Here is a 27100-nt window from a genome sequence, read left to right as displayed (position 1 = left end):
ACTTTCCCAAGAGCATCCTGGGTGGGAGCTGTTATTCCCATTTTACAAAAGGGGAAACTGAGGCAAAGGGTCACACTTCACTCCCTGTCCCTCCTGCATGGGAGTGTGACCTTCAGGCAGGGAGCTGACTCCCATTAGAAGGAAACTCAGCTTCTTCCAGGGGTTCGCAAACACCCTGGAGTGTGGTGTGGCCAGCAGCCTGTGCTGGACAGGTAACCTGGGAGGCCCAGTGGGCGGGGCCGATGTCCCTATGCTCAGTGTAGCTGTCCTCGATCACTGTTGCAGCAGCCAGAGCTCTGGGACCATGGATGCCACTTCTGGCATCAAGTTTCATGGCCTGGGCTGTCAGTACCCTGCACCACCCTGGCCTGCTTTCAGGTGCTGTTGTCCACAAGAATGTCTGTGAGTAGGTGCTTGTGTGCCTGTTTAGCAGACAGCAGGAATCAGCTTGGATTGGCGGGAAGCTTAGGTCTGGACTCCAAAGACCCATGCTCTGCTGTGTCATCCTGGGCAGGGTCGGTGGCTGTCCGGTGCCAGTTATCCTTCAAACCGTTTACCTGCCTCTCTCTGAGATCCTCAAAACCCTGGCAGGCCAGGGGAGGAAACCAGCGCTGCTTAGGTGCTGGCTGTGTGCCTGAAGCTTCCCTGGGCATCTGAACACCACAGTTACATCTGCAAAGGTTTATCAAGTGCTAGCTGCATCCCGGACCGTGAATTTAGGATCTTGTGTGACTTATATTTTAGTGAGAGATCCAGGTTACACAGGGGTGAATAAAATAATAAGGGAGAATGTTGGGGGAGGGCAACATTTTATAGATGAGGAGCCGGAGGTCTGGTAAAGTTGGCTAACTTCCTTCTGTCAGTGACGGAACGAACAGTAGAGCTGAGAATTGAACCTAGTGTTTGGCGCACTGAAGAAGGTTCTGCTGAAGTCCCAGCAGAAAATCAGTGCCCATTTCACAGATAAGGAAACTGAGGCTCAGGGGTTCCTTAACTTGCCTGAGGCCAGACTGAGTTGAACCTGGTTTTGCCTGAATCTGGAGTCTGAGTCCATCCTTTTCTTTGCAACAACTCTGTCTCAAGACAAATGGGGATTCCTGGGTTTGGAAAGGTGAGGTGACATGTACATGCAGCACCTCAGATGGGATTTGACCCCCAGCCTGTTAATGTCTGGGCCTTGGCTCTCTCTACCCCGGGGCCAGGCCCCTTACTGACTTCTGGCTCTGTATTTGCTTCAAGGCGCAACGTGCTGAGCTTGTCCCCTGGAATCGACCACCCAGGCTCTCTGAAATGGGACCTCGCTCTCTGCCTTCTTTTAGTCTGGCTAGTGTGTTTCTTCTGCATCTGGAAGGGCGTCAGGTCCACTGGGAAGGTAAGTTGGACTTCTGTCCCTCCCCTGACTCCTGGAGAGCTGTGCCAGGCTGGCCCTCTCCCCCACTTCCTGCCTGCAATTAGCCACGCCCCAGGAGGGAGGTGGCCGGTGGTGGTGTGCTGATAAGCCAGCCCTCTGGAAAAAAGTGAAACCCAGGTGTGTAGTGTTTGTCCGTTTCATGGTGTCAGTGCTCCCACCATATCTGCTTTCAAGCTGCTGACGGTTTAAAGACCAGCTCACAGAATTCCTGAATACTGAAGAGTCAGCCTCTCTGGAGCCTACACAAGCTAGCCCCACCCACCACACCTTTCTCATCTCAAGGTATTGGCAGTCAATGCAGATGGTAGCAGATAACTAGTGTTGGACTTCTAATAAATAGGTTAGCTGGTAACAGGAGGTTAGCCAGCAACCGTAGTAAGAGCCATTAGCCACAGCATGGACCCTCACTTTGCAGAGGGGGCCACAAGCATTCCCATTAGCATTGCGGGGAGCTTCGTGGGCCTGCCCCAAACCTACAAACTCAGACTGTGTTGTAACATTACCCCCAGATAATCCAAATGCACTTTATGGATTGAGAGGCACTGGCTTAGATTTTAGCTGCTAAATCAGATTAACGGAGTTATCTTATAACTAACATTTCAGCCGGCACCTCCAATGTTAGTTGTTCAGGAAAGTGTTAGCTGATTATTAAATCATCCACTCATGGCCAAGATGTTAGCTGTTAACCAAAGTATTATTCATAACTGGAGTGTTTGCTGCTGATTAATATGTCACATAGTGACTAGGATGTTAGTGATTAACACATGTAAAATGTTAGCTTGTAATTTTAAGGTTTTAGGTATAACTGATAGATTAGCAATAGCTTGTAATTTTAAGGGTTTAGGTATAACTGATAGATTAGCAATAGTGAAAATGTTAACCAATAACTGAAACATTACCTGTTACTAACTAGAGCCGAACTGTTCCCTAATAACCTAGACACTGGCTGTTGTCATGGCTGTGCTGATGCCAAAGGCTGGTGCAGGGGTCTGTTGCGATCACAGGTGTAAGCCTGAACCCAGGGCCCTAAGCTATCAAGAACAAAGGCATTTGCTCATCTGCCTTTAGATGGTGCCCTCTCAACGCTTTCCCCAGTGACTCACATCCCAAAAAAGGGAACATCTCTTTAAGATCAAAAAAACCCCAAAAGTCAAAGGAGTGTCTTAAGGTGGCATTCCAGGCAGAGCTGTGGGCAGTGACCTTAGCTGCCCCAGCCACAAAGTGGCACTGAGGGTTGAGGAATGTGCTCTGCCTGGATAAAGAGCCCCCAAAGAGGCGAAATCCCAGATCTGTAGAGATCCAAGTAATTACTCCAGTCACTTACCCTTGCAAGACGTGGGACTCCAGGGTTGCAAGAGGTAGAATGATGGTGATCCTGTGCACCCCCCTCCAACACACACAGTGCCCTCTGCTTGTTTCTTGGGGCAGAACCACCCTGCCATCCTGAAGCCCGGGGTGGAAAGGAAGCAGTCCAGGCCTTGGACACCTGCCCCTGCACACCAGTGAGCACGGTCCTGCCCGGAACAGGCAGGAGCAGGGGACATGGGTATTTCCTGCACCTCCTTGGAGAGCACCCTCACTGTGCTACCCCGGTGCTCCATCTTACAAACACACCATTTTATTCCTTTCTTTAAACAATGAGAAAATTCAGGCTTAGGGAGGTCAAGTGACTTATCCAAGGTCACTTCCTCCTCTCTGAGCCTCAGTTTCCTCCTCTATAAAATAAGTGATAGTAAGGGTTAAAATGAGGTGTGTTAAACACCTGGCACAATGCTTGGCACAGACGGTTCTGTAAATGCTAATTTCCTTCTTTTTTTTTTTTTTTTTTTTTAATTTGAGGCAGGGTCTGCCTCTGTTGCCCAGGCTGAAATGCAGCGGCTTGATCTCAGCTCACTTTCTGGGCTCAAGCCATCCTCAAACCATCCTCCCACCTCAGCCTCTTGAGTAGCTGAGACCACGGGCGCACGCCACCATGCCCTTCTTCACTCTTGCCTCACTTTCCTCACACAGAAGTGAGGAAGTTTCTGTGAGCACTGGTCCTCAGCAGTGCTGGAGACATCATCACTTACTTATGCACTAGTATTTTTTGAGCCTCTACCATGTGCCAGGTGCTTTGTAGAAACAGCACTGGGGGACATGCAGTGGTTCACAAAACAGACAAAAATTCCTGTGCTCCAGGAGCTGATGGCCTGGCAGGAAGAGTCAGGTTGTAACAAGATGAATGCGAAAAATGTATAGGAGTCAAATGGGGATGCGAGCTATGGGAAAAGGTCAAACAGAGGAGAATGGGGAGTGTTGGGAGCAATTTTAAATAGGGTGGCCAGGCAAGGCCTACCAAGAAAGTGACTCTAGGCAAGGATGTGAAGGAAGTGAAGGGCTGAGCCAGGTGAGTATATGGAGGGGAAAATCTCCAGGTAGAAGGGACAGCCTGTGCAAAGGCCCTGAGGTGTGTTTGACCCAGACCCTTGAGGAGCACCCAGTCTGATGGAGGAGGCTGATGTCTGCCAGGGACAGTGAGCAACTTTTGAGCCATAATGCAGAACACAGGAGAGTAGTGTCAAAGCCAGAAGAGAGGGTACCAGGCTGCAGCTGTGGCCGAGCAAAGACTTGACCTTCCCGGGGTCCTCCCATGTCATCCTTAGCAACAACCTCCTTCGTGGGGTAGCTCTAGGCCTCCCAGGGGTGGGCGTGATTCCCAGAACAATAGCAGAGCCTGGGCCAGGCCAGAGAAGCCAAGACAAACACAGTCAGCCTCTGTGGACTTCCTCAAGCCCCATGGCTGAGAGGCTGACTGCTCGCTGGCCATGGCTTCCAGCCCTGGCCACAGACCAGGTTTGTGGCTGACGTGGTGGGGGCTGGGCCCACAGGCAGCTGACGGACCTCATCCTGCCAAGGCCCTGCTCTCGTGTCTAGTCCAGCAAGGAGGAGTAGGAGGGTAATGGAGGGAGAGCCCCAGCCTGAAAGGCTCAGGATCTGAGTTCAAATCACTTTGCCTCTCTAGGTTGCAGTTTCCTTTTTTGTAATTTTCGCTATTCCAGAGGTTCAAAACTAGGCTGCCATTAGTCCATTCAACAAATGGTGATAATGGTGGCGAAAGCGCAGTAGCCCCTGAGTGCCGGGTAGCATTCTCAGTGCTGCTGGGTAGCTCATTGAATCCTCCTCATGTTTTGGAGTATGTGTGGTTATTAGTCCCATTTTACAGATGGGGAAACTCAGGTTCAGAGAGGCTTATTACCTTGCCCAGCATCACACAGCTTGTCAGTGGCTCTGCGGGGATTTGGACCCAGGCAGCCCCACTCCCGACATGGGTGCCCCACACTCTTCCACCTCCTGTGCCCACCCCCGTGCCAGCCTGAGGATGCAGTAAGTAGGGCATGTGCCAGGCATGTCCCTGCTGTCACAGAGTGGGGTCTGGGAAGGGGGCAGAGATCCAGACACGCACATAGGAAGTGCAAGCCCTGCAGATGCATGGAGAGGAGGCCCTGGAGTGAGCATGGATGTTCACTGAGGCTGGGGCTCTTCGCTGTTGGCCTCTGAAACAGCTCTTTTTTGCCTGGTTAAAAGCAAAGCAGGCGAAGTCAGAGCCACATCCTTTTAGCTCTGGGTCCCCCAAACTGCATGACTTTGGACAAGGCCCTTTCACTTTCTCAGCCTCACCTTCCCCTTATGTGAAATGAGTTAGTGAAGCCCCTCACCAACAGCCCGGGCACTGAGGACCCTCGGGGCCTGCCTAGGATCTCTGGGATCAATAGCGAGCCCCGCTGCCCAGACCCTTACCTCCCAAAGGATGCCTAGCTCCCCCTGCTGCTGCTGCCCAGATCTTACCTCCCAAAGATGCCCGGCTCCCCCTGCTGCTCAGCCACCCTCTTTTCTACTGCCCAGAGGGGATGGAGAAAAGTTGTCCTTGCAAGTTTTCCCGGACAACTGGGCCACAGGGCTTTTGGGTCTAGGGCTCAGAGGAGCCACGAAGGTTCACCAGCAAGAGTGGAAAAATACCATGTCCCACGGCAAGGCCTGCTGGGCCACCACTAGAGGCCCCTGGCAGCGGCTGGCACCAGCCTCTCCCTTGGGGATCCCGGGGAAGCCACGGAAAAGTTGAAAGCATGGCTCTCAGGGGCTTGTCCTCGGAGCATCAGATTCTGCAAAGCAAGAGTGGCTTTCAAACCTGCTGCTGTAAACCAAAACCTATCTGAGTCAGGGGGCTCAATCAGCTTAGAGGTTTATTTTGCCAAGTTTGAAGATGCGCCCAGGAAAAAGAGACACGAGCCACAGTCGGGTCTGTGGCCTGCACTTTCTCCAAAGAGGGTTTTGAGAACCTCAGTATATAAAGGGGAGGCCCAGAGAAGTAGCTCACACCTGTAATCCCAGCACTTGGGGGGCAGAGGAGGGCAGATTGCTTAAGTTCAGGAGTTCAAGACCAACCTGGTCAACATGGCGAAACCCTGTCTCTACTAAAATGTAGCTGGGCATGGTGGCGCGTACCTGTAGTCCCAGCTACTCAGGAGGCTGAGGTAGGAGGATCTCTTAGGCCCGGGAAGTTGACACTGCAGTGAGCTTTGATTGCGCCATTGCACTCTAGCGTGGGCGACAGAGACCGTGTCTCAAAAAAAAAAAATGTAAGGGGAAACAGCAGGAGGGGACAGAGGAATAGGTAATTCAGGTAGTTATGCATGGTGTCTCTCAGCAAATCTGCATTTTCCATAGGGTAGAGAACACACACATTTTCCATAGGGTAGGGTGCACACACGGTGGAGGAAGGAGACACATGCCTGGACGTGTGGGCAGATGGCTAATTTCTTGTCGCTTTGTCCCGTACCTGTGAAGGTGAGCTGTGAGTTTACATTGTCAGGGTGAGGGAGGCTGCCTGGGGAGATATGTGGCCTGTATCTCACAGCTCTCTGCTGAAGAACAGAAGGCAGGCCGGTTTTGTGTGTGTGTGACTCAGTTCCCAAGCTTAACTTTTTCCTTCTGCATAGTGAGTTTGGGGTCCTGAGATTTTATTTTCCCTTCACATGGCTGAGGTGGTGTGACCAGGATTTGGGGAGGAACAATGACACACATCCCAAAGGTGTGGGGACCTGACACCAGCTGGCCTGGATCCATCCCGCATCCACCACCACTAACTCTGTGATTCCAGGCAGGTGCCCCCACCTCTCTGGGCAGTCTCCTCATCTAGAAAATGCAGGTGAGGCTGGTGCCTGGCTCTTCTCAGTTGTCTGAGGATTAAATTAGTTGAAACTCATGAAGCTCTTAGCTGAGTGCCCGGTACAAAATCTGCACTGCGTAAGTGCTTGTTAAATAAACTAACTACGGGAAAACAAGAAAAGCCACCTCCACACCCGTCCCTGACACAAAGCCCTCTGGCCACAGAGGCTTTGGCCCAGTGGAGGCCTGGCTGGCTTTGAAGTGGCCGCCTCTGGAGACCCCTGCAGGGCTGCTGTCAGCAGCTATTGTTCGCCAGCCCGGGTGTGGCCCACAAAGGGCCCCAGAGGTGGGAACTGGTTGGGGCGCCTGGCCGCCTGGCCGCCTGTCCTCAGGAAGGGAGAGGCAGGCTGGTTTTCTTTTTTCACTTCTTCCCCCTTCTGTGGCTTCCTGATGTGCCCCAGCCCTCCACGTCTGCCTTCCCATCCTTGGGAAATCATGTGGGCTCCTGGCCTCAGGGAGAAGAGATGACGGTGGCTGGAGAAACTGAGGCCTGGAGGAACAAAGGACGCCTGGGGGCAGAGGCAGGAGTAGGGCCCACCCTCTCAGTGTTGGAGGGCTGTCCTGACAGTGCTGGCCAAGGAGGCTTCTTGAATGCTCACAGCAGGCCAGGGGCCAGCAAGCAAGGTCAGCGTTCCCGTATCCTCAGTGGACAGATGGGGAAGCTGAGGCCCACCCAGGTCACTAGCAAGGGGTGGCAGAGGCAGCATACAACCCCTGGTAGAGGTGACTCCCCAGCTGACCCACAGCCTCTCTACCCCTCAACCTAGAGTGGCAGAGTAGGAGGCAACCTCAGAGCTCCTGCAGTCCCAACCCTTTACTTCCAGGTGGGGAAACAGAGTCTAGAGGGGACAGCGGCTTCCTGGAGGTCTCATGGCAAGCCAGCCTCTAAGCTTGGATTCAGATCTGCGGGCCTCCCTCCTGGCTGCCCTCTGCTCTTGGGGAGAGTCAGTAAACTGCCAGTTGTGGGAGGCTTTTTGCCAGTCTCCTATGTGTGGGCTGTGGGGCAGGTCCCAGTTCTGCTGCTTAAGGCCATGTGACCCTGGGCAAGTGATGGACTCTCTCTGGGCCTCAGTTTTCTTGTTGCAAAATGGAGATAGTAATAAAACTTACCTCAGAGGGTTAGGGCAGGAGCCAGTGAGAATAGACGTCACAGCATTTGGAACAGTGCTAGGTATACAGTAAGTGCTCAATAAACACTGCCTGGGGGTTATTGGGCTGAGGGCAGCTGAGCTAAGCAGGCCCTGAAAGCTTCCTTTTTGCCCTTTTCTGAAGTCCCTTTCTCATTGTTTCTACTCAAAGGGATCATGGCCACGAGAATGTGCTCTGTCGAGGGTCCTGGTGCCATCTAGGTGAGGTTTTGGGCTCTGTCACTATCTGTCAGTGTTTGTTACATACCTGGGCCCCAGCAGTGCCCTGGCACTGCACCCTCAACTCCATGGGCACATTCCTCCTTTTCTCGTCATCTCAATTTCCTCTCCTGTAAAATGGGCGCATTGACCATGCAGTGTTTCCTCCCAGGTCCCCGATCCCCAGATGTGGCCCAGGGCTCTGCCAGCCAGTCTCAGTGTTTCTAGGTGGCCACCATGAGCTTTCTGCATGTCGAAGTAAAATACTTCATGCCTTTCTGCTCAGAGGTTAGCCCTCCACAGGCTCTGGGTTCAAATCCTGGACTCCGTTGATGCCCTGGGCAAGTCCTTAAAGCCCACCCAGCCTCAGTTTCTCCACTGTAAACCACTGTCCTGGGGGGCGTGGTGAGGATGAAGTGGGCTTGTGCCTGGGATGTTTCTACTCAGCCAGTGCCCGGCCTGAAACGCTAGGATCTCACCGTCCATTCAGCCAGGCACCTTTGGCCTGAAACGCTAGGATCTCACCGTCCATTCAGCCAGGCACCTTTGAGCTCCTCCCAGGCATAAACCCTGTCTGGAAACTCCTTGTGTTGAATAAGATGGGAAAATCCATCCATGAGAACTGATGCCACAAACAGTGCTTGCAGGACAGGAAGAGAAGGTCCTTGGGAGGAGATGGCCACATCATTTCTAGTCCCTACCTCACACCTGATCTTGGCCTGTCTGGAACATGCAGTGTGACCCAGGGAAGGCCATGGGTCTCCCAGAGGCCCGGTGAAGTAGGGAGCCTTTCCCGTTCCCAGTTAAGGGCCATTGAGAGGCCTCATTTTCTTCCCTGAAGGTCCCGTCCTTCCAGCAAAATCAGTGCCAACAACAGGCCCCCTTTCTAGAGCACCTACTGAGTGGCAGTGTTACAAGCATCATCCCATTGAATCCTCACTTCACCCCTTGGTGAGGGGCTTCTATTACTCTTATCTGAATTCTACTCATGAGGAAACAGGTCCAGAGAGGTTAAGCAATGTGCCTAAGATCACACAGCAAATGAGGGGACAGAGCTGGGATTTGAATCCATGCTTATCTGATCCCTAACCATAGGAATCATACCAACATTGTGGTTAGTTGTTAACTAATATGACCTGCACGTCATCGGCACATGCCATGGTTGGCAACCAATGGGCTGAGCCTTCTACACGTGCACTTGATAGCTAACTCTCTGATTTTGCATTTTCCACCTCTACACCCTGGAATGTCAGTTCCACAAAGGCAGGGATTTGTTTTCTGTCTTATCCACCACTGTATTTTGTGCTTAGATGGTGCCTGGAACAAACTGTTTATAGGATGTTTTTCATTTAATCTCAGTAAATCTGTGAGGTGGGCCAGTGCAGTGGCTCACGCCTATAATCCCAGCACTTTGGGAGGTTGAGGCAAGTGGATCATTTGAGGCCAGGAGTTTGAGACCAGCCTGGCCAACCCAGTAAAATCCCATCTCTACTAAAAATACAAAATTAGCTGGGCATGGTGGCGGGCACCTGTAATCCCAACTACTCGAGAGGTTGAGCCAGGAGAATCACTTGAACCCGGGAGGCGGAGGTTGCAGTGAGCCAAGATCGTGCCATTGCACTGCAGCCTGGGTGATAGAGCGAGGCTCCGTCTCAAATTAAAAAAAAAAAAAGAAAAGAAAAGAAAAGAAATCTGTGAGGTAGGTACCTGTATATACCCAGATTACAGATGAGGCAGCTGAGTCCCAGAGTGGTTAAGCAATGTGCCAAAGACCGCACAGCAAGTGAGACAGCAAACTTGGCTCCAGAACCCCTGATCCTGACCAGTGCTCCCCTCTGCCTCTCTGAGAGGACACTCAGACTTAGCAGCAGCAAGTGATGCCCATGGCCCCCTGAATCCCTCTCTCCCTCGCAGGTCGTCTACTTCACAGCCACTTTTCCATTCGCCATGCTCCTGGTGCTGCTGGTCCGAGGGCTGACGCTGCCGGGCGCGGGCGCAGGCATCAAGTTCTATCTGTATCCCGACATCACCCGCCTCGAGGACCCACAGGTACTGCGGAGCTGGGACACAATGTCCTCCTTCCCACCCAGGGCTGGGCCAGCACAGGACAGGGCAGGGGCAGAGGCCGCTGGCAGCACATCTTCCGTGGTTCTTCGGTGCACAGGTCTAACTGGGCCACCGCCCCCCGGTACTTTTCCACTGGGCCTGTGGTGGGTGTGCCTGTCCCCAGTGCTGAGGGACCTTTGTAGCTGTGTGCATCTGTTTTCATGTCAAGGACGTCTGAGGCTGGCCACTTAGAGAGGCTGCTTTAGACCCTGCACCAGGTAAGGAGGATAAATCTTCTGATGAGCAAATCTCCCCTTGGACCCAGCTTCTGCCCACTGCAGCCACAAGGGCTGCTGCATCCTGGGGATGGGAGAGCCGGGGCCTGGAGCGCTGCAGGCGATGGCCTTGGAGGGTCGAGGGGCAGATACCAAAAGCCCACCTTCTGGCACTCAGCCTTGTGACCTCAGGGAGGTAGCAGAATCCCTGGGAGATTTTCTGGGTTTGTTTGAGGACCTGAATCCCCAGGGCCTTCCGGTTGCTTCCCAAGGGCCTGTGCTCTCCTTCCCCACCGCCCTTCCCCCTGGACAGGACACAGGTGGGAGAGGGGTTGGCCGGCCTCAGAGGACAGCTGGGAAGGTGGCTGCCTGACCCTCTGGAGCTGCCTGGTGAAGATTCTGGAGAGCAGCTTTGGCTGCGTAGTCCCTTGGGACCTCCTTCCGCATTCTAACTTGAGGGTCTGCAAACAGTAACAATAATGGTGGTGGCAGCAACCTTGACTTACGGGCTTGCCATGTAACTGGCACTGGGCTGAATCGCCACTCTTTGAACCTGGGAAATAGCTCTATGGGGTAGGGCAATGGAGCCCATTTTATAGATGTGCAAACTGAGGCTGCAGGAGTGATACTTGTCCACTGTCATTCCAGGGTTGGCATCCAGATCCATCTGCTTCTGAAGCCTCTTAACCCTGATGCTAGGTCGCTGGGAGGTGGGGTGTTTGATTTCTGGGCTCCTTGCAGCTCAGTATTGCCATGAAAGTCACCTTGGATTCGAGCATAAATGTTCCATTTGCATGTGCAAGGTCCCGTCACCAGCCCATCGCCGAGTGGACATAACCCTCGCTGCCTCCTCCAGGAAGCCAGCTCTAACAGCCCTCCTCTCTCTCCTTGCCACCTCCCTTCCCCTCATAGGTGTGGATTGACGCTGGGACTCAGATATTCTTCTCTTACGCCATCTGCCTGGGGGCTATGACCTCACTGGGGAGCTACAATAAGTACAAGTACAACTCGTACAGGCAAGTGTTGCGCCGGCGGGCCTGGTGGACTTTAGAAATGATGATGATGATGTTTAAAGAAAAAGAGAAGTAGGGAGCGTGGCTTCCTTGTGTTGTGAATTAACTTGCTCCCTGACATATGTGTAACTTAGGGACTGTATGCTGCTGGGATGCCTGAACAGTGGTACCAGTTTTGTGTCTGGCTTCGCAATTTTTTCCATCCTGGGCTTCATGGCACAAGAGCAAGGGGTGGACATTGCTGATGTGGCTGAGTCAGGTACGGTGGTATCGGTGGCAGTGGTGGTGGGCACTGCCACCTAGTGTGTAAGCCGAGTACTGCAGGCATGAAGCCAGACCCCAGGGGGCTTTGAGGGGGGACGAGCCTGGTTTCTAAAATGGACCCCCCCCACCAAGATGTCCCCGAAATATCAAAGAGTACAAAAGCCAAATTTTAAACATTTTTATTGCAATTTGGCCTGAGGGGTGGCAAAAGCATGGGGGGTGGTTAAGTTGGGGAATTTTTAGCTACCTTAGCGTGGTCTTCCCGCCTCCCGTCCTTCCCCAGCAAACTCCTGGTTTCCACAACAGAAACCACTTTCCTAACTCAGGCCCAAGTCAGCCACCAATCGGCATTCCATCACCACCTTCTCAGCCTTGGTTTCTGTATTTTGCACTTTGCTCCCAGCGCGCTCCCTCTAAGCAGATGCATTCATCCATTCCACCGATTTCTCGTGAACGAGTCCACACTCTGTGTCAGGCACCACCGTAGGCACTGGGTGCAGTGTGTGGGGGGAGGGGGTAGATGAGGGGACGACCTACTGGGACAGTGGCAGATCTAACTGGGGGTGGGTTGTAAGTACAATGTCACCCCTTGGGGTGTGGGCCCTGTTGACCAGGCGCTGTTCCTCGGGCTACCTGGAGTAGGCATGGAGGATGCCAGTGTCTTAGAATCACGGACCCTGCACAGACGGGGACCTTAGGAATCTGGGATCCCAGAGTTCCAGCAAGGTGCTTCTGGAACCTGAAAATCATGGGGCCTTCAGTTGCTAGAATCTGCAGTCTCTCAGGTACCTCAATTCTGGGCCTCGGCCATGGCTGCTTGAGGTCCTGGGCCTGTAGCTTTAATTGCAGTGGCTTGGGTTATGGGATTCCCTCAGGCTCCCAGGATCCTCAAAGTCCACCTTTCTGGCCTCTCCACCCTTCCCCGGCCCTGCACAGTTCACTTTGTGGATGGTCATCAGTTGGTTTTGTTATTTTACATGCTGAGCCCCTAGCCCCACCCCATCCATGTCCTAATTTCTTACAACCACCCTGGGGCTACCTGGAGGTGGCAAGGGTCCTGGGCTGAGGCTCCTTCCAAGCCAATGGGAGAGCGTAAGGGTTATTAACTTCAGGGACCACCATAGACTAGGGCCAGACATAGCCAGAGGCCCTGCCATTCCACTGCCCTTGACCTCCTGTGCCATCTGTATTTGGAACATGAGGCAATGTCCCAGTCCCTGAGTCCTAGAGCCCTAGCATTGGAGGGTCAGAAGGTGCCTCAGCATCATGTGTCCAGATGTTCCCTTCTCAGATGAGGAGACCAGCAGCCTGAGAGCAAGGGCTTTGCTTGGGATAGGTGGGGCTACAACAGGGCTTTCTGAACATCCTGTCCACTATTTCTCCACTTGTCACATGCTGGACAGGCCTTCTGACACAAGGATGTCCCCCTCCTGGCACCCAGCCCACCCTGGACACATGCAACAACCTCTGGCCCTTCCAGTGTGAGAATTTGTCTGGGCCTCTGTGACCTCCCAGAGCCCCTGGCCCCTCCTCACTGTCTTCTTTGCTTGGCAGAGACGCACACTGCCCAGCCCCATCCTTAGACCCCTGACAACACTGCAGGACCACCTTAGCAAATTCACATGTCACCCCCACACACCTCTCCACTGTCCCTGCTTCCAAAGTGGACCCTCAGATGTACTGTTCCCTCCACCCAGCCCAAAGAGCCCCCAAAAGCAGGCCAGAGACTGAGGACGCCGAATGTAACTCCAGAAGTCCCCACACCCCTTTGGGAGTTTGGCAGTTAAGAGTTGTGAGGGGGAGCCAGGGATGATTTATACCTCCTCTGCAGATGGCTTGCTTTCAGCTGAGGGCTTGCAAACCAATTGCAATTGAGTGGGAATCTCCAGGAGTATGGAGTGAATTTGGCAATGGGAGATACAGATAGATACATACAATATATCTTCCTCCATGGACAACGAAGTATTTTCATAGACACATATATTGTCAATCTCAGTTGTTTTTTCCCGTCCACTTCAAACACCTTGTCATTTATTCCCCACGGTGATGTCTGAACAGCCGGCACATCAAGGGTGATTATTTCTCTAATAAGCTTTTAACAAGCACCATATTGAGCGAAGTGCATTTGAACAAGATAATTATTTAGCCTAACGGAGTGCAAACAAGACGTGGCATGGCACATTGTCTGCTAGCAGAGAGGCATCCAGAGGTTCTCGGAGTGGCTAGATTATGTCTCCTGGACTTCTCTCTCTTGAGTTCACCATGCACTTTTAGAGAAAGACGCTCAGGCCCTCTCCCAGAGGCTGGCTTGAGAAAGGCAAAACTAAAATACAGAAACGAGCGAATTGAGAATCTTCACAACGTCCTTGGTGGGTTGGGGGTGGTGGGAACCCATTTTGCATCTGTCTCGCAGCTGGCTGGACTCGATTCCTCATTCGGTGTGGACCAGTCAGGGCCAGCGCTGACGTTCTGTGGGGACCAGCAGGGCCCCAGCCTTGGTGGAAACGCTGCGGCTTTTGACTCCAACTTCAACTTTGATTCAAAAGTCATCTCACCAGGTCCTGGGGCCATATTTTCTGAACCTGGCCCTGGTTCCTTTGGGCATGTTCTGAGCAACTTTGGGCTTGGTAAACCCCCACTCCTGGTGGGGGTGTCCAGCATCTCAGTGACCAACCACTCTGTTGCTGCCCAAGGATATATTTTGGTCAGGTTTTCTCCGGATTGTAGAAGGACGCACCCTTCCCTGCCACACTGGGGGTGTTAACACCGTATAATGTGGTTTCTGGTTCCAATTTATTATGAAGTTGGGTTTTGCTTTTTGTTTTTCATTCTTGAGCCATTCATCTGGTTTCTAATCCCTGCTGAACAGCTCCTGCTCTCTGGCCTTTTTCTTTCCTGCTTCTTGACTTTTTTTTTTTTTTTTTTTTTTTTGGAGATTTTACTTTCTTTTGCTGCCCTCGCTTCTCAGACCCACAGGTCTCAGTTAACAACTAAATTCTTTCTGCTGGCATCCGCTTTCAGGCAGGCTGGAGACAGGAGGAGACATTTCTGTCTGTCTCCCGAATGTCTTCCATCAGAGACGTCCCCTGAGCTGACAGCCCCCATCTCCCCAGCTCTCCCTCAGGTTCTATCCAAGTCCCCTCTTTTGAAACCCAGAGCCCTTTTGTAGTGACATGGTATCTACCTCTGAGACTCTAAACACAGGAAGGCTCCTTGTGAGTCATTTATGGCCACCTGCCCCTCACTTTTCAGGTGGGGAAACTGAGGCCCTGAGAGAGTATGGGGTGATTCCGAAAGGAAATTGGAGGAGGATGACTTGGATGCAGGCCTCAGGGCTTGCAGGCCTGGGACCTTGCCCCTGCACCCACGTTCCCTCAGCTTTGGGCCCTGGTTGGCCCAACCTTGACCTTGTGGGCTCGGCTCTGACCTTGCCAGGGGGAGCCCTGCAAATGCACCCCTGAAGAGACATGCCCCCTATTGGGCATGGTTTTGTTTTCTTTCCACTCCTATGGTGTTTTAGCCATTAACTCAAAAATAGAAACCTTCCCTTTGCAAAGGAGACTGTGGGCGGTCAGGTCACCAGCACTCTCCCCCGCCTCCTTCCAGCAAAGGCTGTCCACTCGATGGCTTTGCTTCGGGGTGGGGGATCCTCCCTTTCCTTTGTCTCTGCAGACTGAGCCCCGGGCTCAGTCTTCGTCCTACCCCAAATAACCACACCCCAATGGATGCTGGTTTGTGAGGAGGCCACGTGTGCTGCATAGGAGACAGATGCTAAAACCGGGCCCCTCCTGAGCCCCAGCGTGTCCCACCCAAAAGTGAGACAGGCCTGGTCTCTTTCCCCAGGCCAGAGTTCAGACCTGGCTCCCTACTGTATTTGGGTCTGAGTGTCTTTGTGTGAGCCCAGGGTTCCCAGTGGCTTGGTGGCTGATGTCTCGTCCCCTGTGCCCCTCCCCATTTTCTTTCCTTTCTAGGTCCTGGCCTGGCCTTCATTGCCTACCCAAAAGCTGTGACAATGATGCCGCTGCCCACGTTTTGGTCCATTCTTTTTTTTATTATGCTTCTCTTGCTTGGACTGGATAGCCAGGTGCGTATAAGTCCCAGGATGGCCCTGGGGCGACTGCTCCTGTAGGGAGCCTAACTCTGGGAAAGCCTCCTTATTCCACCTGGGAGGTGGTCAACCCCCTTCCCCACTCCAGTCAGACTTCCAGTGCTTCAGCTGTGAGGGTTCCACCAGGACACCAGGAATAGAAAAGGCTCTGGGTCCCCAGAAAGTGCATTTGAACAAGATAATTATTTAGCCTAATGGAGTGCACACAAGACGTGGCATGGCACATTGTCTGCTGGCAGAGGGGCATCCAGAGGATCTTGGAGTGGGTGGGTTATGACAGGGACAACCAGGGTTTGTGGTTACCGTCAAGCCACAAATGATGAATTGGAGGTCACGACTCAATAAGTCATGATGGCGCTCCAGTGGAGTGTCGGAAGGGCACGGGAGGGCGCGGCAGACGGGCGGTTCGGAGAAGGGACCCACATTTCTGTGTGAACTGGTCATTGTCGGGGCCATCATAATCAGTTACAAGTGCCCAGGAGAAGCCTACTCCACACTCAGGATTCTGTGTTCCCTGGAGCGTGCGAGAGGCCAGGCATTGGCTCCCTCCCATGCTTCATACACCACACAGGCCGGGAGCCTCGCTCAAACCCGCCCTGACCTCTGACTGTCCTGGCTTCTGCCCTCCTGAGGCAGGACTCTTGTCTCCACTGAGGTTCTTTCTTGCACTTCTAAACCCCACATCCCACCCCTTCAGGGCCTCCACTAGAGGGTGACTCATGGCCAGGGAATGCCAATGAGAGCCGCTGAGTGGCTGCGTCTGGCTGTAGAGTAGCCAGTGCCTGGTGCAGAGTAGTCAGCAGTGCTCGAAGGACAATTCACTTGAGCTCCTGGGCCCCTTTCCCTGGAAATAGGTGTATTTTTGACAGGGTCTTGTTGAAACAACAGTTCAGAGCACAGACATGACTCCAGGAGTAGGGACTGATGGCATGTGGGACAGGCTGGTTGTGTTCCCAGGCCAGGATGAGTCCCTCAGGCAGCACCACGCAGGTGGGCCGCTGAGAAGCAGATAGGATGTAGACTGTGTAGTCTGGGTCTGGAGGTCTGAATGCCTCTTGGGAAGCCTTTGAGCAACTGAGAACCCCTGAGAGGTTGGAGCCTGCAGCCAGGGCGGGAGAGCCGTTTGTCGCCCTCCCCGCGGGCCGCAGTCTTCAAAGTCAGTGTCCCAAGTGGGTCCTCAGAACCTGGTAGGGGAAAAGTCTCTGAAGGTCAAGCAGAGGAGGGTGAGTCCAGAGAGAGGAGGCGGCCAGCCAGCAAGGTCAAGAACAGAGCGGGGGATTTGGCAGAGAAGGGGGCAGGATTAGCAGAGAAGACGGAATGAAAACATCAGGGAGACGGAAAACAAAATACTTCTGCAGTTGTTGATGGACTTGAGCTGAATAAACAAGCAGGAGGACTCCATTAATCATTCCTAGTTAATGAGTTTGGCCTTCAGAGGCCCCAAGCAAATGGCTTTTGTAACTTCTTCCAAAGCTCTAAGTGAAAGAAAAAAAACAAAAACAGAGGTTAATAAATGACACGGCATGACATCTTCATGGGCCCAAAATAGGCCACTTGGGCTTTGGAAATGGCTCCCTGAGCAGGTGGAGATGGTCACTCATTAGATTTTCTCCCCAGGAGGTGGGACCTGGTGGAGGACACGCATCTCTCAGGGAGGCCCCATGCCGGTGGCACACGGAGAGAATCTGGTGGGTTCTCACAGCCACTCCTCCTACTTTGCAGAGCAAGGAACTTAAGGCTCAGAGCAGTTAGATGACCTGCCAGGGACAAGAGTAGAAATTGAACCTGAGTCACTGGTCTCCCAGGCCCCATGTCCCAGGGAACCAGGATGGGAATTTGATGGCACAGATTGGGCTTCCTCCTTTGCATCTGTTTGCTTTGTGAACTTGGGGAAATGGGGAAGCTTTTGCAGATGCCAGCAGTGTGCCTCACCGTGACAGGATCACAGCCCTGCCATGAGAGGTGTTCACTGGGTGCCAGGCCTCGTGGCAGGCTTCTGTGTGCATGTGTGTTTGGGGTGATACACACATTTACCATCTGAACCAGGTTTAAGTGCACAGCTCAGTGGCATTCGTACCTTCAAACATTGTGCATCACCACCATCCATCTCCAGAACTTTTTCCTCTTCTCAAATGGAACCTCTGTCCCCATTCAACACTGCCTCCCCAGTTTGCCCTCCTGCCAGCCCTGCACCTGACTTTTTATACATGAACTCTTTAAGCTGCAGTGTTGCGATGCTTGGGTACTATTTTTACCCTTCTTATAGCTGAGGAAACTGAGGCTTAGAGAGACCAAGAACTTAGCCAAGGCTCCACACAGCTAGTTAAGGGCTTGGTGCTGGGTCTCCCTGTCCCCAGAAACTGTCTCTTACCTGCTAGTTTGTCCCAATTGGCCTTCCCCTTGAATTTCCCCAAAATAACTTCCTCCTGTTGGAAGTATGGAGATCTACAGCCAACAGGCAGAGGCCTCCCATTGATGTTACTGCGTCCTGGGCAGGGGAGCAGGGAGTGTGACCCTGGCTCATCAGGGGTTCCTACCATTGGCGGGAGAGTCCGTCTGGCCTAAGAGCCATCATACTGCTGTGCATTTCTTAGTGAGACAGGGTAGAGGAGTCAGCCGTGTGGAGACAGATGTCTGTTGCCATCCAGACTACCCAAGAGGGACATGGTTTTTTGTTTGTTTGTTTTGAGATGGAGCTTTGCTCTGTCGCCCAGGTTGGAGTGCAGTGGTGCAATCTTGGCTCACTGCAACCTCTGCCTCCTGGGTTCAAGTGATTCTCCTGCCTCAGCCTCCCAAGTAGCTGGGATTACAGGTGTGTGCCACCACACTTGGCTAATTTTTGTATTTTCAGTAGAGACAGGGTTTTGTCATGTTGGCCAGGCTGGACTCGAACTCCTGACCTCAGGTGATCTGCCTGCCTCGGCCTCCCAAAGTGCTGGGATTATAGGCGTGAGCCACCCTACCCAGCCTGGACATGGTTTTTCAACAAATTGTGAGAGGAGATGAGAGTTGCAACCCACTCCTCCTGCACCCAAAGAGCTCACCCAGCCTGCTGACATAGGTGAACGGTTTTACTCTAATAATTGCAAGTCTTTCTCAACATCCCTGCTAAGTGGGCAAGATCCTCCCATTTCACAGAGAGGAAAGTGAGGCTCAGAGAAGCCCATCACACAGCTCTTAAGCGAGGGAGGGCCGAAGAGGCCGCTGGAGTATAGCAGTGTTCTCCGGAAGCACGAAGGAACTGAGAAATGGGGGTTTGTGCTGGTCTTGGCCCTGATTCACAGTGACACTGGACCTTCCTGTCTCTGATTTCCCCATCTCAAAAAAAAGGAAAGAACCTTTATTTTTAACTCCTTTTGAAGCTTAGCGTTTGAGCTGCAGGTTTGCTCTAATTCAGTGGCAATTCAGGTTTAAAACCCCTTCGGCAGACACATGAGTCAGAGGTCAAAAAAGCAGCCCCTTCTCTCGGCCCCTCTCGAGAGCCTCCTGCTCCTCTTTTCCCTTATTCCTGGTGGCAGTCTGATCTCTCCAGCCCCTGTCAGCACATGGAAGGGATTTCTCCTCATTTGTGTTTCTTCCCTGGATTTTCCTGCAATGCGTCCCAAAGGAGGAAGGGGTTAGATTTGTCTGGTAGGAATGCTGGGGAAATGTCCTTCCCAAAAGCCTCGTTCAGATGAAAGAACGTCTGGGTCCAGGTTGGATTAGCTCTTCGACTTTTGAAGGAATCAGATAGGCCTTGGAGGGTGTGTTCGTTGGCAGGGAAGTTTGGGTGTAGCCATCCAAATTTAAAGTGCTGCTGTGTGCTCTTTAACCCCAAAGCTTCTCTTCTAAGACTGTGCTACGTGCACAATGCCTGCGCACAGGAGGAGGGGAAGAGTTGAGTCTGGAGACCATCAGCTAGGCATGAGATCGATGGCGATGCCTACCCAAGGGTGGAGTTTTATCCATTTAAAAATGAGGCAGCTTTCTGTGTAATGATATGGAGCAACCCCCAAGATAAATGGTTAGGCACAGAGATGGAAAGGTTTAGACAGACTGAGAATCCCCCTGGAATGTTACCTACGGAGGGGCCTTTTCCAACCAGCTTCTTTTCCTTTGGGAGCCCAGGGATGGGTTCCTGGAGTCCCAGGCAGCAGGTGGTTCCACAGCATGTGTGCACACATGCAAAGTCCTCTCATGGGTCTGTGATCCCCAAAGGATTGAAAGCCACTGTGTGAATCTGACCTGAACTGCCTGCCATTCAACTGATGGGGAAACTGAGGCTCAGACTTCCCCTGAGCTGCCAGGCAAGTTGGTGCTAAGGTCCACCCATTCATCACATTTGCTGAGCAGCCAATGTGTCTGGCCAAGCTCAGCATTCGAGGCCCAAAAGTGAGTGTGATACCACCCTTATCTTCCAAGAGGATGGAGATCAATGAGGGAGGTTGTCATGGCAACACATTCATGCCCCTGAATGTGCCAGGAGAGAGGGTCAGCATTGGCTTCAGAGGCGCAGTTGTTCTCAAGCTGAGCTTTGGAGGATGGGGAAAGGCATTCTGGCAGCAGGAACAGCCTAAGCGAAGATGCAGAGGTGTGGAATATTTGGCCAACTGGGTGTGGACCACCGCATGTTACATTGTCTGGCTCCGAGGAGTGGCAGGTGGGACTCCCCAGGCACAACCAGGGAAGTCAGGCTCCCACACTTGAACTTGATCTCACAGGCCAATTCTGGACACAAGGATGGTCTCATCTGCTCCTGCACTGTGTGTGCCTGGGCCCTTCCCTCTGAGCAGTAGGCAAGGGTGGCCTGAGCGTCGGCCATTCACCAGCTCTCTCTCTTCCCCTCCTCAGTTTGTTGAAGTCGAAGGACAGATCACATCCTTGGTTGATCTTTACCCATCCTTCCTAAGGAAGGGTTATCGTCGGGAAATCTTCATCGCCTTCGTGTGTAGCATCAGCTACCTGCTGGGGCTGACGATGGTGACGGAGGTAGGTGGCTCTCTCACCTGTGTTTCGGGCTTGGTGCTCCAATGCCCTCCTCAAGGCCATAGTGGAGGCAGCAGCTGGGTGAGAGGGCCAGGCAGGGGCTTCATCTCCTAGCCCCACCCAATTCAGGGGTCCTGCTTGGGCCAATACTGGGGGCAGCATGAGGGGGCTCAGGAGCCCACAGCTGACCCAAACTACCCAATTATTTTGCCTGTTGCTGTGGCCACACTGTGACCACCCGCTGTCCTCTGTCCTGATAGGCCTGGGAAGAGGATCTTCAGGTGAAATCCATTTCACAACTCTGTTCACCCCTGACTGTGTGCCCTTCTCGGGCCTGGGGGTGGGGTGGAGACATTCTCAAGGGTAAATGCAGGCCTCCCAGGAAATACCGCAGCGCCATGTAGAGGTGCACGGCCTTGCAGGTCACCTGCCATAGGGCCAAGACCGGGGGTGTGTGGGTGGGGGTGCATACACTATTCAGAGGGTAGGCAGGGGCTAGGAGGAGGGGCGATTTCAGATGCAGACAAGGGAAGCAAAGAGCAGAAGGGAACAGGAACATCTAAGACGTGTCTAGCAAGAGACAAGCCAGATGAGATAAAGATTGTACTAAGAATGGAAGCCCAGCATCCAGCCAGGGCACGCTGTCCCCTGCATGCCCCCCACCATCTCCCCTGTTCCCCAGGAATGGGTCCCACTTAACAATTCTCCGAAAACCCAATTCAGGGCTTCACTTCACCATTTTTCCTTACCAGAAGTAAAAGTGTTTTTCTGGAGGTGTTTGTAAGAACCCCCACCCCAGAAGTCAGATTGCAGGGCCACTCACTGAGCAGCGGGGTGACCCTGGAGTCTTCTCTGTCAGCTGCACTTGGTGTGAAGCACCTCCTTGGGAAGCAGGCTCCTGTGGACCCATCATTTTGCTTTCATTTATCTGTATGTGTGTTTTTAATTACCTTTGGCAAACATGAAGTTGAGCATCTTTTTGTATATTTATCTGGTCGTCAGAGTCTTTGCCCATTTTTCTCTTGGGTTTTCTTGTGTTATTGATATGCCAGAGCTCTTTGTATATGAAAGAAATGGGAGACCAGGTAGGAAATCGACCTTCTGTGGTTTTTTCTTCACAGGGTGGCATGTATGTGTTTCAGCTCTTTGACTACTATGCAGCTAGCGGTGTATGCCTTTTGTGGGTTGCATTCTTTGAATGTTTTGTTATTGCCTGGATATATGGTGAGTACAGATTTTTTCATGTCCTTTCTCAAGGTTCTCCTTTGGGCTTCTCTACTTAGAAGCTTCAGAAGCAGAGAATCCAAAGGGAATTCAATTTGAGTTGAACAGTAGGCCCTCCCTACCTAGACTACACAAATAATCTCACTGTAGCCACACTGAAGATCCTCCTGGTGCTAAAGGTGCGAGGTGTGACTGGATGTTTTCACAAATTCAGAACTTGGTTGTGCAGGACCTGGAATGTTCCCTTTTTACCTCCTTGAGGCCTTGGGTTTGCGTTTGGGCTGTGCCTAAGATTGCACACCTAGGGTTTGGGGTGTGCCTCAGATTGCCAGAAGAATACAAGATGCAGAATTACATTTGAATTTTGTGTAAATGTCTGTTTCTGCCACACTTGGATATCCATGATGTGGAGATGCAGAGGCCTGGATCAGGTCCCAGAGACCCCCCCGTCATGGCCCCTGAGCCGCTGCTGGCCTTGAACGCTGTGTCAGCAAATGTCCCCCTCTGTCTCTTACAGGAGGTGATAACCTTTATGACGGTATTGAGGACATGATTGGCTATCGGCCCGGGCCCTGGATGAAGTACAGCTGGGCTGTGATCACTCCAGTTCTCTGTGTTGTGAGTTCCATTTCTGTGGCTCTAGCTGGTGGCCTCTTCTCTCCAGGGCTTGACATTTTCACCTGCTAAACCATCTTTCATGCAGCATCTGTTCAGCATGGACTTGTAATAAACCCAGCTTCAGCGCTGCCTGCGAGAGGGGAGGAAGGCTGCTCCAGGGGGTTAGCTTGAGTTTTGAAGGATAAGTAGGAATTTGTCAGGAGGAGAAAACAGGAAGGATATTTCTGGCAGAGGAACCAGCCTGTGCAGGGCCAAGGCATCCTAAAAGAGGACAGTGTATCTGGAGCATGTTGAGAAATTGAGAGGATCCAGAATTGAAAGCACATTCTTTCCCCAAACCTTCCAGAGCTCATGAGCTCAGTTTGGGTCACTGGGGAAGTAGAGGGGCCTTTGGGATATCTAGTAGAGAGGTCAGAGACATTGGAAACAGGGTGTTTCCATGGAGAGGTGGGGGTAGTAGCTTAGAGAGGGGAAGTCCTGGGTTCTCCCAAGGATAGGAAAGCTTTGGACTCACCCAGGCCCAAGGGCATCAGTGTGCCATGTTGTTCTTCCCACAAGGATGCTCTCGCCTGCCATGTTGGAGTTGGCCTTGGCACCTGCCCATGCAGTCTGCTTCATGGTCCCACTCCAAGGTGCCAGTGAATGGGAATTCCTCCATGGCAAAGCCATCAGGGTTTGCAATCAGTTGTGACCATTGGAGCTTATTGCCAGGGAGACAACATCCGTCGTGCCATTCACAACTCCACTATGGGGAGCACAAATGGCCCAATATTCCTTGGATTTAGGGGCCAGGTGCTGAGGACAAATAGGCCCTCCCCTCCGTGACCTGCTGTCAGGCCAGACTAAGTCAATGTTGCTGTTAACTCATGATATGACCTCAAGCAAGTCACTTCCCTCTGTGGGCCTCAGTTTCCCCACTTATAAAACCAGGAGACTGTGAAGGAGGACCCCGGTGGCAGCTGATGACCTTAGACTGTTACTGTTATTTAATATGCATGAAGCCTTTTCCTCTGAAGTGCGGACTTTCCCCCCACAAAAATAAGTAATGGTAAGAGCCAGTAACCACAACAGTTGGCGAGTTTATCATTGGAGATGAGTTTAGTTGACCCACCTGTGTTCTCATCCTGGTTTAATGTTTGCTTGTGTACAGCTCTTCTCACCACTCTGACCCTCGGTTTCCTTATCTCCCTCCCCGAGGAGCTGGATATGTCAGAGATAGGCTGCATTCCCAGGTGGTGAGATGAGGTCCCCCTCATGGAGAGGAATGGGAAACAGGCAGGCACTGGCTGCAAGCTCCTCCTGCTTAGGAGGGCCCAGGGCAGCATCTCTTGGGACTCACTCATCTGAGCCACAGCCCTACACATAAGGACGGGAACAACAGCAGGGCCAGACGAGCAGTAGGTGCCCAGTAAAAGATGCCTGCAGGCTGGTGCTTTCCCTTGGCCCATCACTGACTCTGCTTTAGAAAGATGCATCTTTCTGTCAAATCCCAGTTAGTAGGTGTTGAAGAGTTCGGCCATTTTCACATTGTAGACCAATCTGAGGCCACCCTGGGCTCTCCTCAGAGATGCTCTCATTCTGACTAGAAGCAGAAGCCCCGGGAGCCCCCAGCCAGCCTTAGGTGCTCTTCTCACAGGGAAAGGTGGGCTTTGCTCCCTTTGGAGGCACAGGGCTGACCCCACCCCACCATTCATGCATGCTGATGGCCACTGGCCATTAGTGTGGAGCTGGGGCTGGGCTGTGGACACCGAACAGGGCAAGGCCCAGGTGCCCAGGCCCCTGCTGCCTGTGGCTCAGAGATTGAGATGGAGGGTGGCAGTCAGGGAAAAAAGGCTTTCATCTACGCTGCTAGCACTTACGGTGCACCTGCTATATGTACCTGGAGCTGCACTGGGTGTTAAAGAAATAGGACAAGACACACACGTGCCTACTCTCAGACTCGCAGTCTGGCAGAACATGTGTGCCCAAGAAATGGTTACAGCCACTCGCTTTCTGGAAGGAGAGATCTGGGTGGTGCCTGGGCAAGTAAGGCAGGCCCTGTGGAGCCAAGTTAGGATGAGAAGAAGAGGGGGAAAGAGGGCCAGGCAGAGGAAACAGCCTGTGCCAAGACCCAGAGATCAGTGGCAGAGGAGCTAGAAGGAATTCTTCAGGGTGACTGGAGTGTGGACATGGAGGGAGAGCTGAGGCAGCTGAGGGAGGGAGGGGCGCAGCTTCTGCTGACACTCCCGGCCGCACTGAGTCTGGACTGCATCTGCTGGCACTGGGAGCCACAGAAGGGTTTTGAGCAGGCAAATGACTCTGTTTTCACTGGGGGGGATCCTTATGGCAGCAGAGAGGGGTAGGAGACCTAAGCCAGTCCTTTCCCAAGGAGAGAGACCCTTCCCTCGGGTTGAGACCAGTCCTGGTCCCAGAAGCCCCCGACCCCCCAATGCCCAGGACCCCTCTCCTGACTGCCCCCATCTCTCTGCAGGGATGTTTCATCTTCTCGCTCGTCAAGTACGTACCCTTGACCTACAACAAAACATACGTGTACCCCAACTGGGCCATTGGGCTGGGCTGGAGCCTGGCCCTTTCCTCCATGCTCTGCGTTCCCTTGGTCATCATCATCCGCCTCTGCCAGACCGAGGGGCCGTTCCTTGTGGTGAGTGCTTGGGCCCAGGGCCAGGGGAGGTGGGAGGCGCGAGGCCAAAGGTGATTGTTGCTGGTTTGCTGCGTGATCTCAGGCGAGTCACCTGCCCTCTCTGAGCCATAGTTCCCTCACCCATCCAGTGGTTCAGCTTGTGGGCAGGAGAGTGCATTGTGGGAAGACGGGAAGCAAGTACAGTTCGCATGGGAGAAGGCTTTATGGAGACATTGGAAGCCGGGCTATGGGGCGAGGAGGAACTTGCCAGGTGGAGAATGTGAGAGGGAAGGTGTTCCTGGTGTTGGCAGGGTGGGGGTGGGCAGTGAGGCTGGAGAGGTGACTGTAGCTTTGGATGCCAAGCTAAGAGCTAGGGCTTTATCCTGGGACTAGTGGGGCCATGTTCCTGAAGCAGTGGGACAAAGACAGGAACCTGGGGAGGAAGCCTGAGCCCCACCCAGATGCCTTCTCTTATTGAGGAGCCAAATTTAGGATCATCCCAGCCCATGCTGGGGTCTTCTCCGGATCTGTGGCGGCAGCCAGACCTCTGCCTTTGTGCCTGCTGGGGCCTCCCCTGGCCCCACCTACCTTCAGCGTCCTCTCAGAAATTCCTCCAACAGCCCTGGAGATCCCAGGCCCTGGCAAAGGCCCCACTCTTTCCAAGAAATTCTTTTCTCAGAATCTCCCTTAACCTTTTGAGCTTGGGCTGACTCCAAGAGTGCGCTGTTTTGTTCAGGGCTGTTTTTATTGTTATTCTCTTTTAAAAATCTGGAGCCAGGATGTCCTGGGGCCCTGGCTCCCTGCTGGGCTGGGTCCTGTTTCCTCCTGGGCAGGGGAATGGCCTGGAGGTGGTGCTGGTGGCAGGGGAGGGAGGGGAGACTGAGGAAGCTGGCAGGGCAGGAAGAAATCCTTGAAACTGGGGAGGCCCCTGGGGTTTTCCTGGAGCTTTTGACCCATTCTATTTTTTCAGAGGACAGAGGGCAGGACCCCAACCAGTCTTTAGCCAGAACACTGAATGGCTCTATGAGCTGTTAACAGACTGAAATACTGGGCCTGGGGACAGACAGGGAACAGTGACTGTCCTGAGCCCTCCAGGTGACCCCTCAATACTCCAGGCCAACCCAACCAGAATTTCCAGAATGTCCTTACTATCCAGAAGCCAAAGGGTTCATTAGGGCACAGCAAGGGGTCTCTAAAGGTTCTGATTGGTCTAGGGGTCTCTGTTCTGATTGGTGAGTACCCACAGCAATTACGTACCATTGGTTCAGGGGGACATCCAACAGGTCACTAACTTAGTGTCCTTCAAAGCCTCATTTTAAAATATTGGTCCAGCCCACATTTAGAAGTTTGGGTGGAGTGGAGTTGGCATGGGGGAAAGAGGTTGGGGAGTGGGTGAGGGCAGGCTTCACCCCACACTGGTACCATCCTCCTGTGCCAATCTGAGTTCACCAAAGGCCCCTCTGAAGGCAGTTGAGCCACCATCAGTCTATCTTTCTTTATGTGCCCCTCAGGGGCTCCCACCTGCACAAGTTGAGGCATCCTGCCAGCCATGAGCTTCTCTCTGAGCCAGTTTCTGGCAAACCCAGATCTCTGTCCCAGGATGGTTCCAGCTCTGCCTGAGCCTCCTGTGTAGGCAAAGCCCCAAGTGGCTGCCTGGGGATTTGACTCTCCTCCACCCTCCCATGCACAGCCAATTGTATGGATGTGGAGAGGCAAAGTGATGGGGGGAGAGCTGGCAGGTGGCTCAGGTGAGGGAAGCCACGGGGGTAGGGCTGGAAGCAAACTAGAGAAGGTGCTGTATGGAGGGGACCTGGGCCTGGAGTTGCCAGATCTTGCAGCTTTTCAAGAAAAGAGGGAAAACTGAATTTAAAAAAAAATAATAATAATAGAGACAGGGTCTTGCTCCTTTGCCCAGGCTGGAGTGCAGTGGCATAATCACAGCCTCAAACTCCTGGGCTCAAGCGATCCTCTTTCCTCAGCCTCCGGAGTAACTTGGACTACAGGC

At 52.8% G+C, this 27100-nt stretch overlaps 1 protein-coding gene across 3 annotated transcripts in view; it reads left to right on the top strand.

The window, feature by feature from the left end:
- The window catches only part of SLC6A6 (solute carrier family 6 member 6), an 88199-nt gene that overhangs the window by 55581 nt on the left and 5518 nt on the right, over nucleotides 1–27100 (top strand). For all 3 annotated transcript variants that reach the window (XM_017896258.1, XM_017896256.1, XM_017896255.1), the window contains exons 6-14: nucleotides 1240–1372; nucleotides 9877–10011; nucleotides 11196–11299; nucleotides 11431–11555; nucleotides 15532–15644; nucleotides 20499–20636; nucleotides 21755–21857; nucleotides 22375–22475; nucleotides 24946–25116. In XM_017896258.1, coding sequence (XP_017751747.1) covers nucleotides 1240–1372; nucleotides 9877–10011; nucleotides 11196–11299; nucleotides 11431–11555; nucleotides 15532–15644; nucleotides 20499–20636; nucleotides 21755–21857; nucleotides 22375–22475; nucleotides 24946–25116 — 1123 coding nt within the window. The remainder of the gene's footprint in view (nucleotides 1–1239; nucleotides 1373–9876; nucleotides 10012–11195; nucleotides 11300–11430; nucleotides 11556–15531; nucleotides 15645–20498; nucleotides 20637–21754; nucleotides 21858–22374; nucleotides 22476–24945; nucleotides 25117–27100) is intronic.

The sequence above is a fragment of the Rhinopithecus bieti genome, unplaced genomic scaffold, assembly GCF_001698545.2.
Source record: "Rhinopithecus bieti isolate Rb0 unplaced genomic scaffold, ASM169854v2 scaffold_26131, whole genome shotgun sequence".
Lineage (NCBI taxonomy): Eukaryota > Metazoa > Chordata > Mammalia > Primates > Cercopithecidae > Rhinopithecus > Rhinopithecus bieti.
Note: the sequence above shows the minus strand (reverse complement) of the source record. Positions and strands in the feature narration are given on the sequence as shown.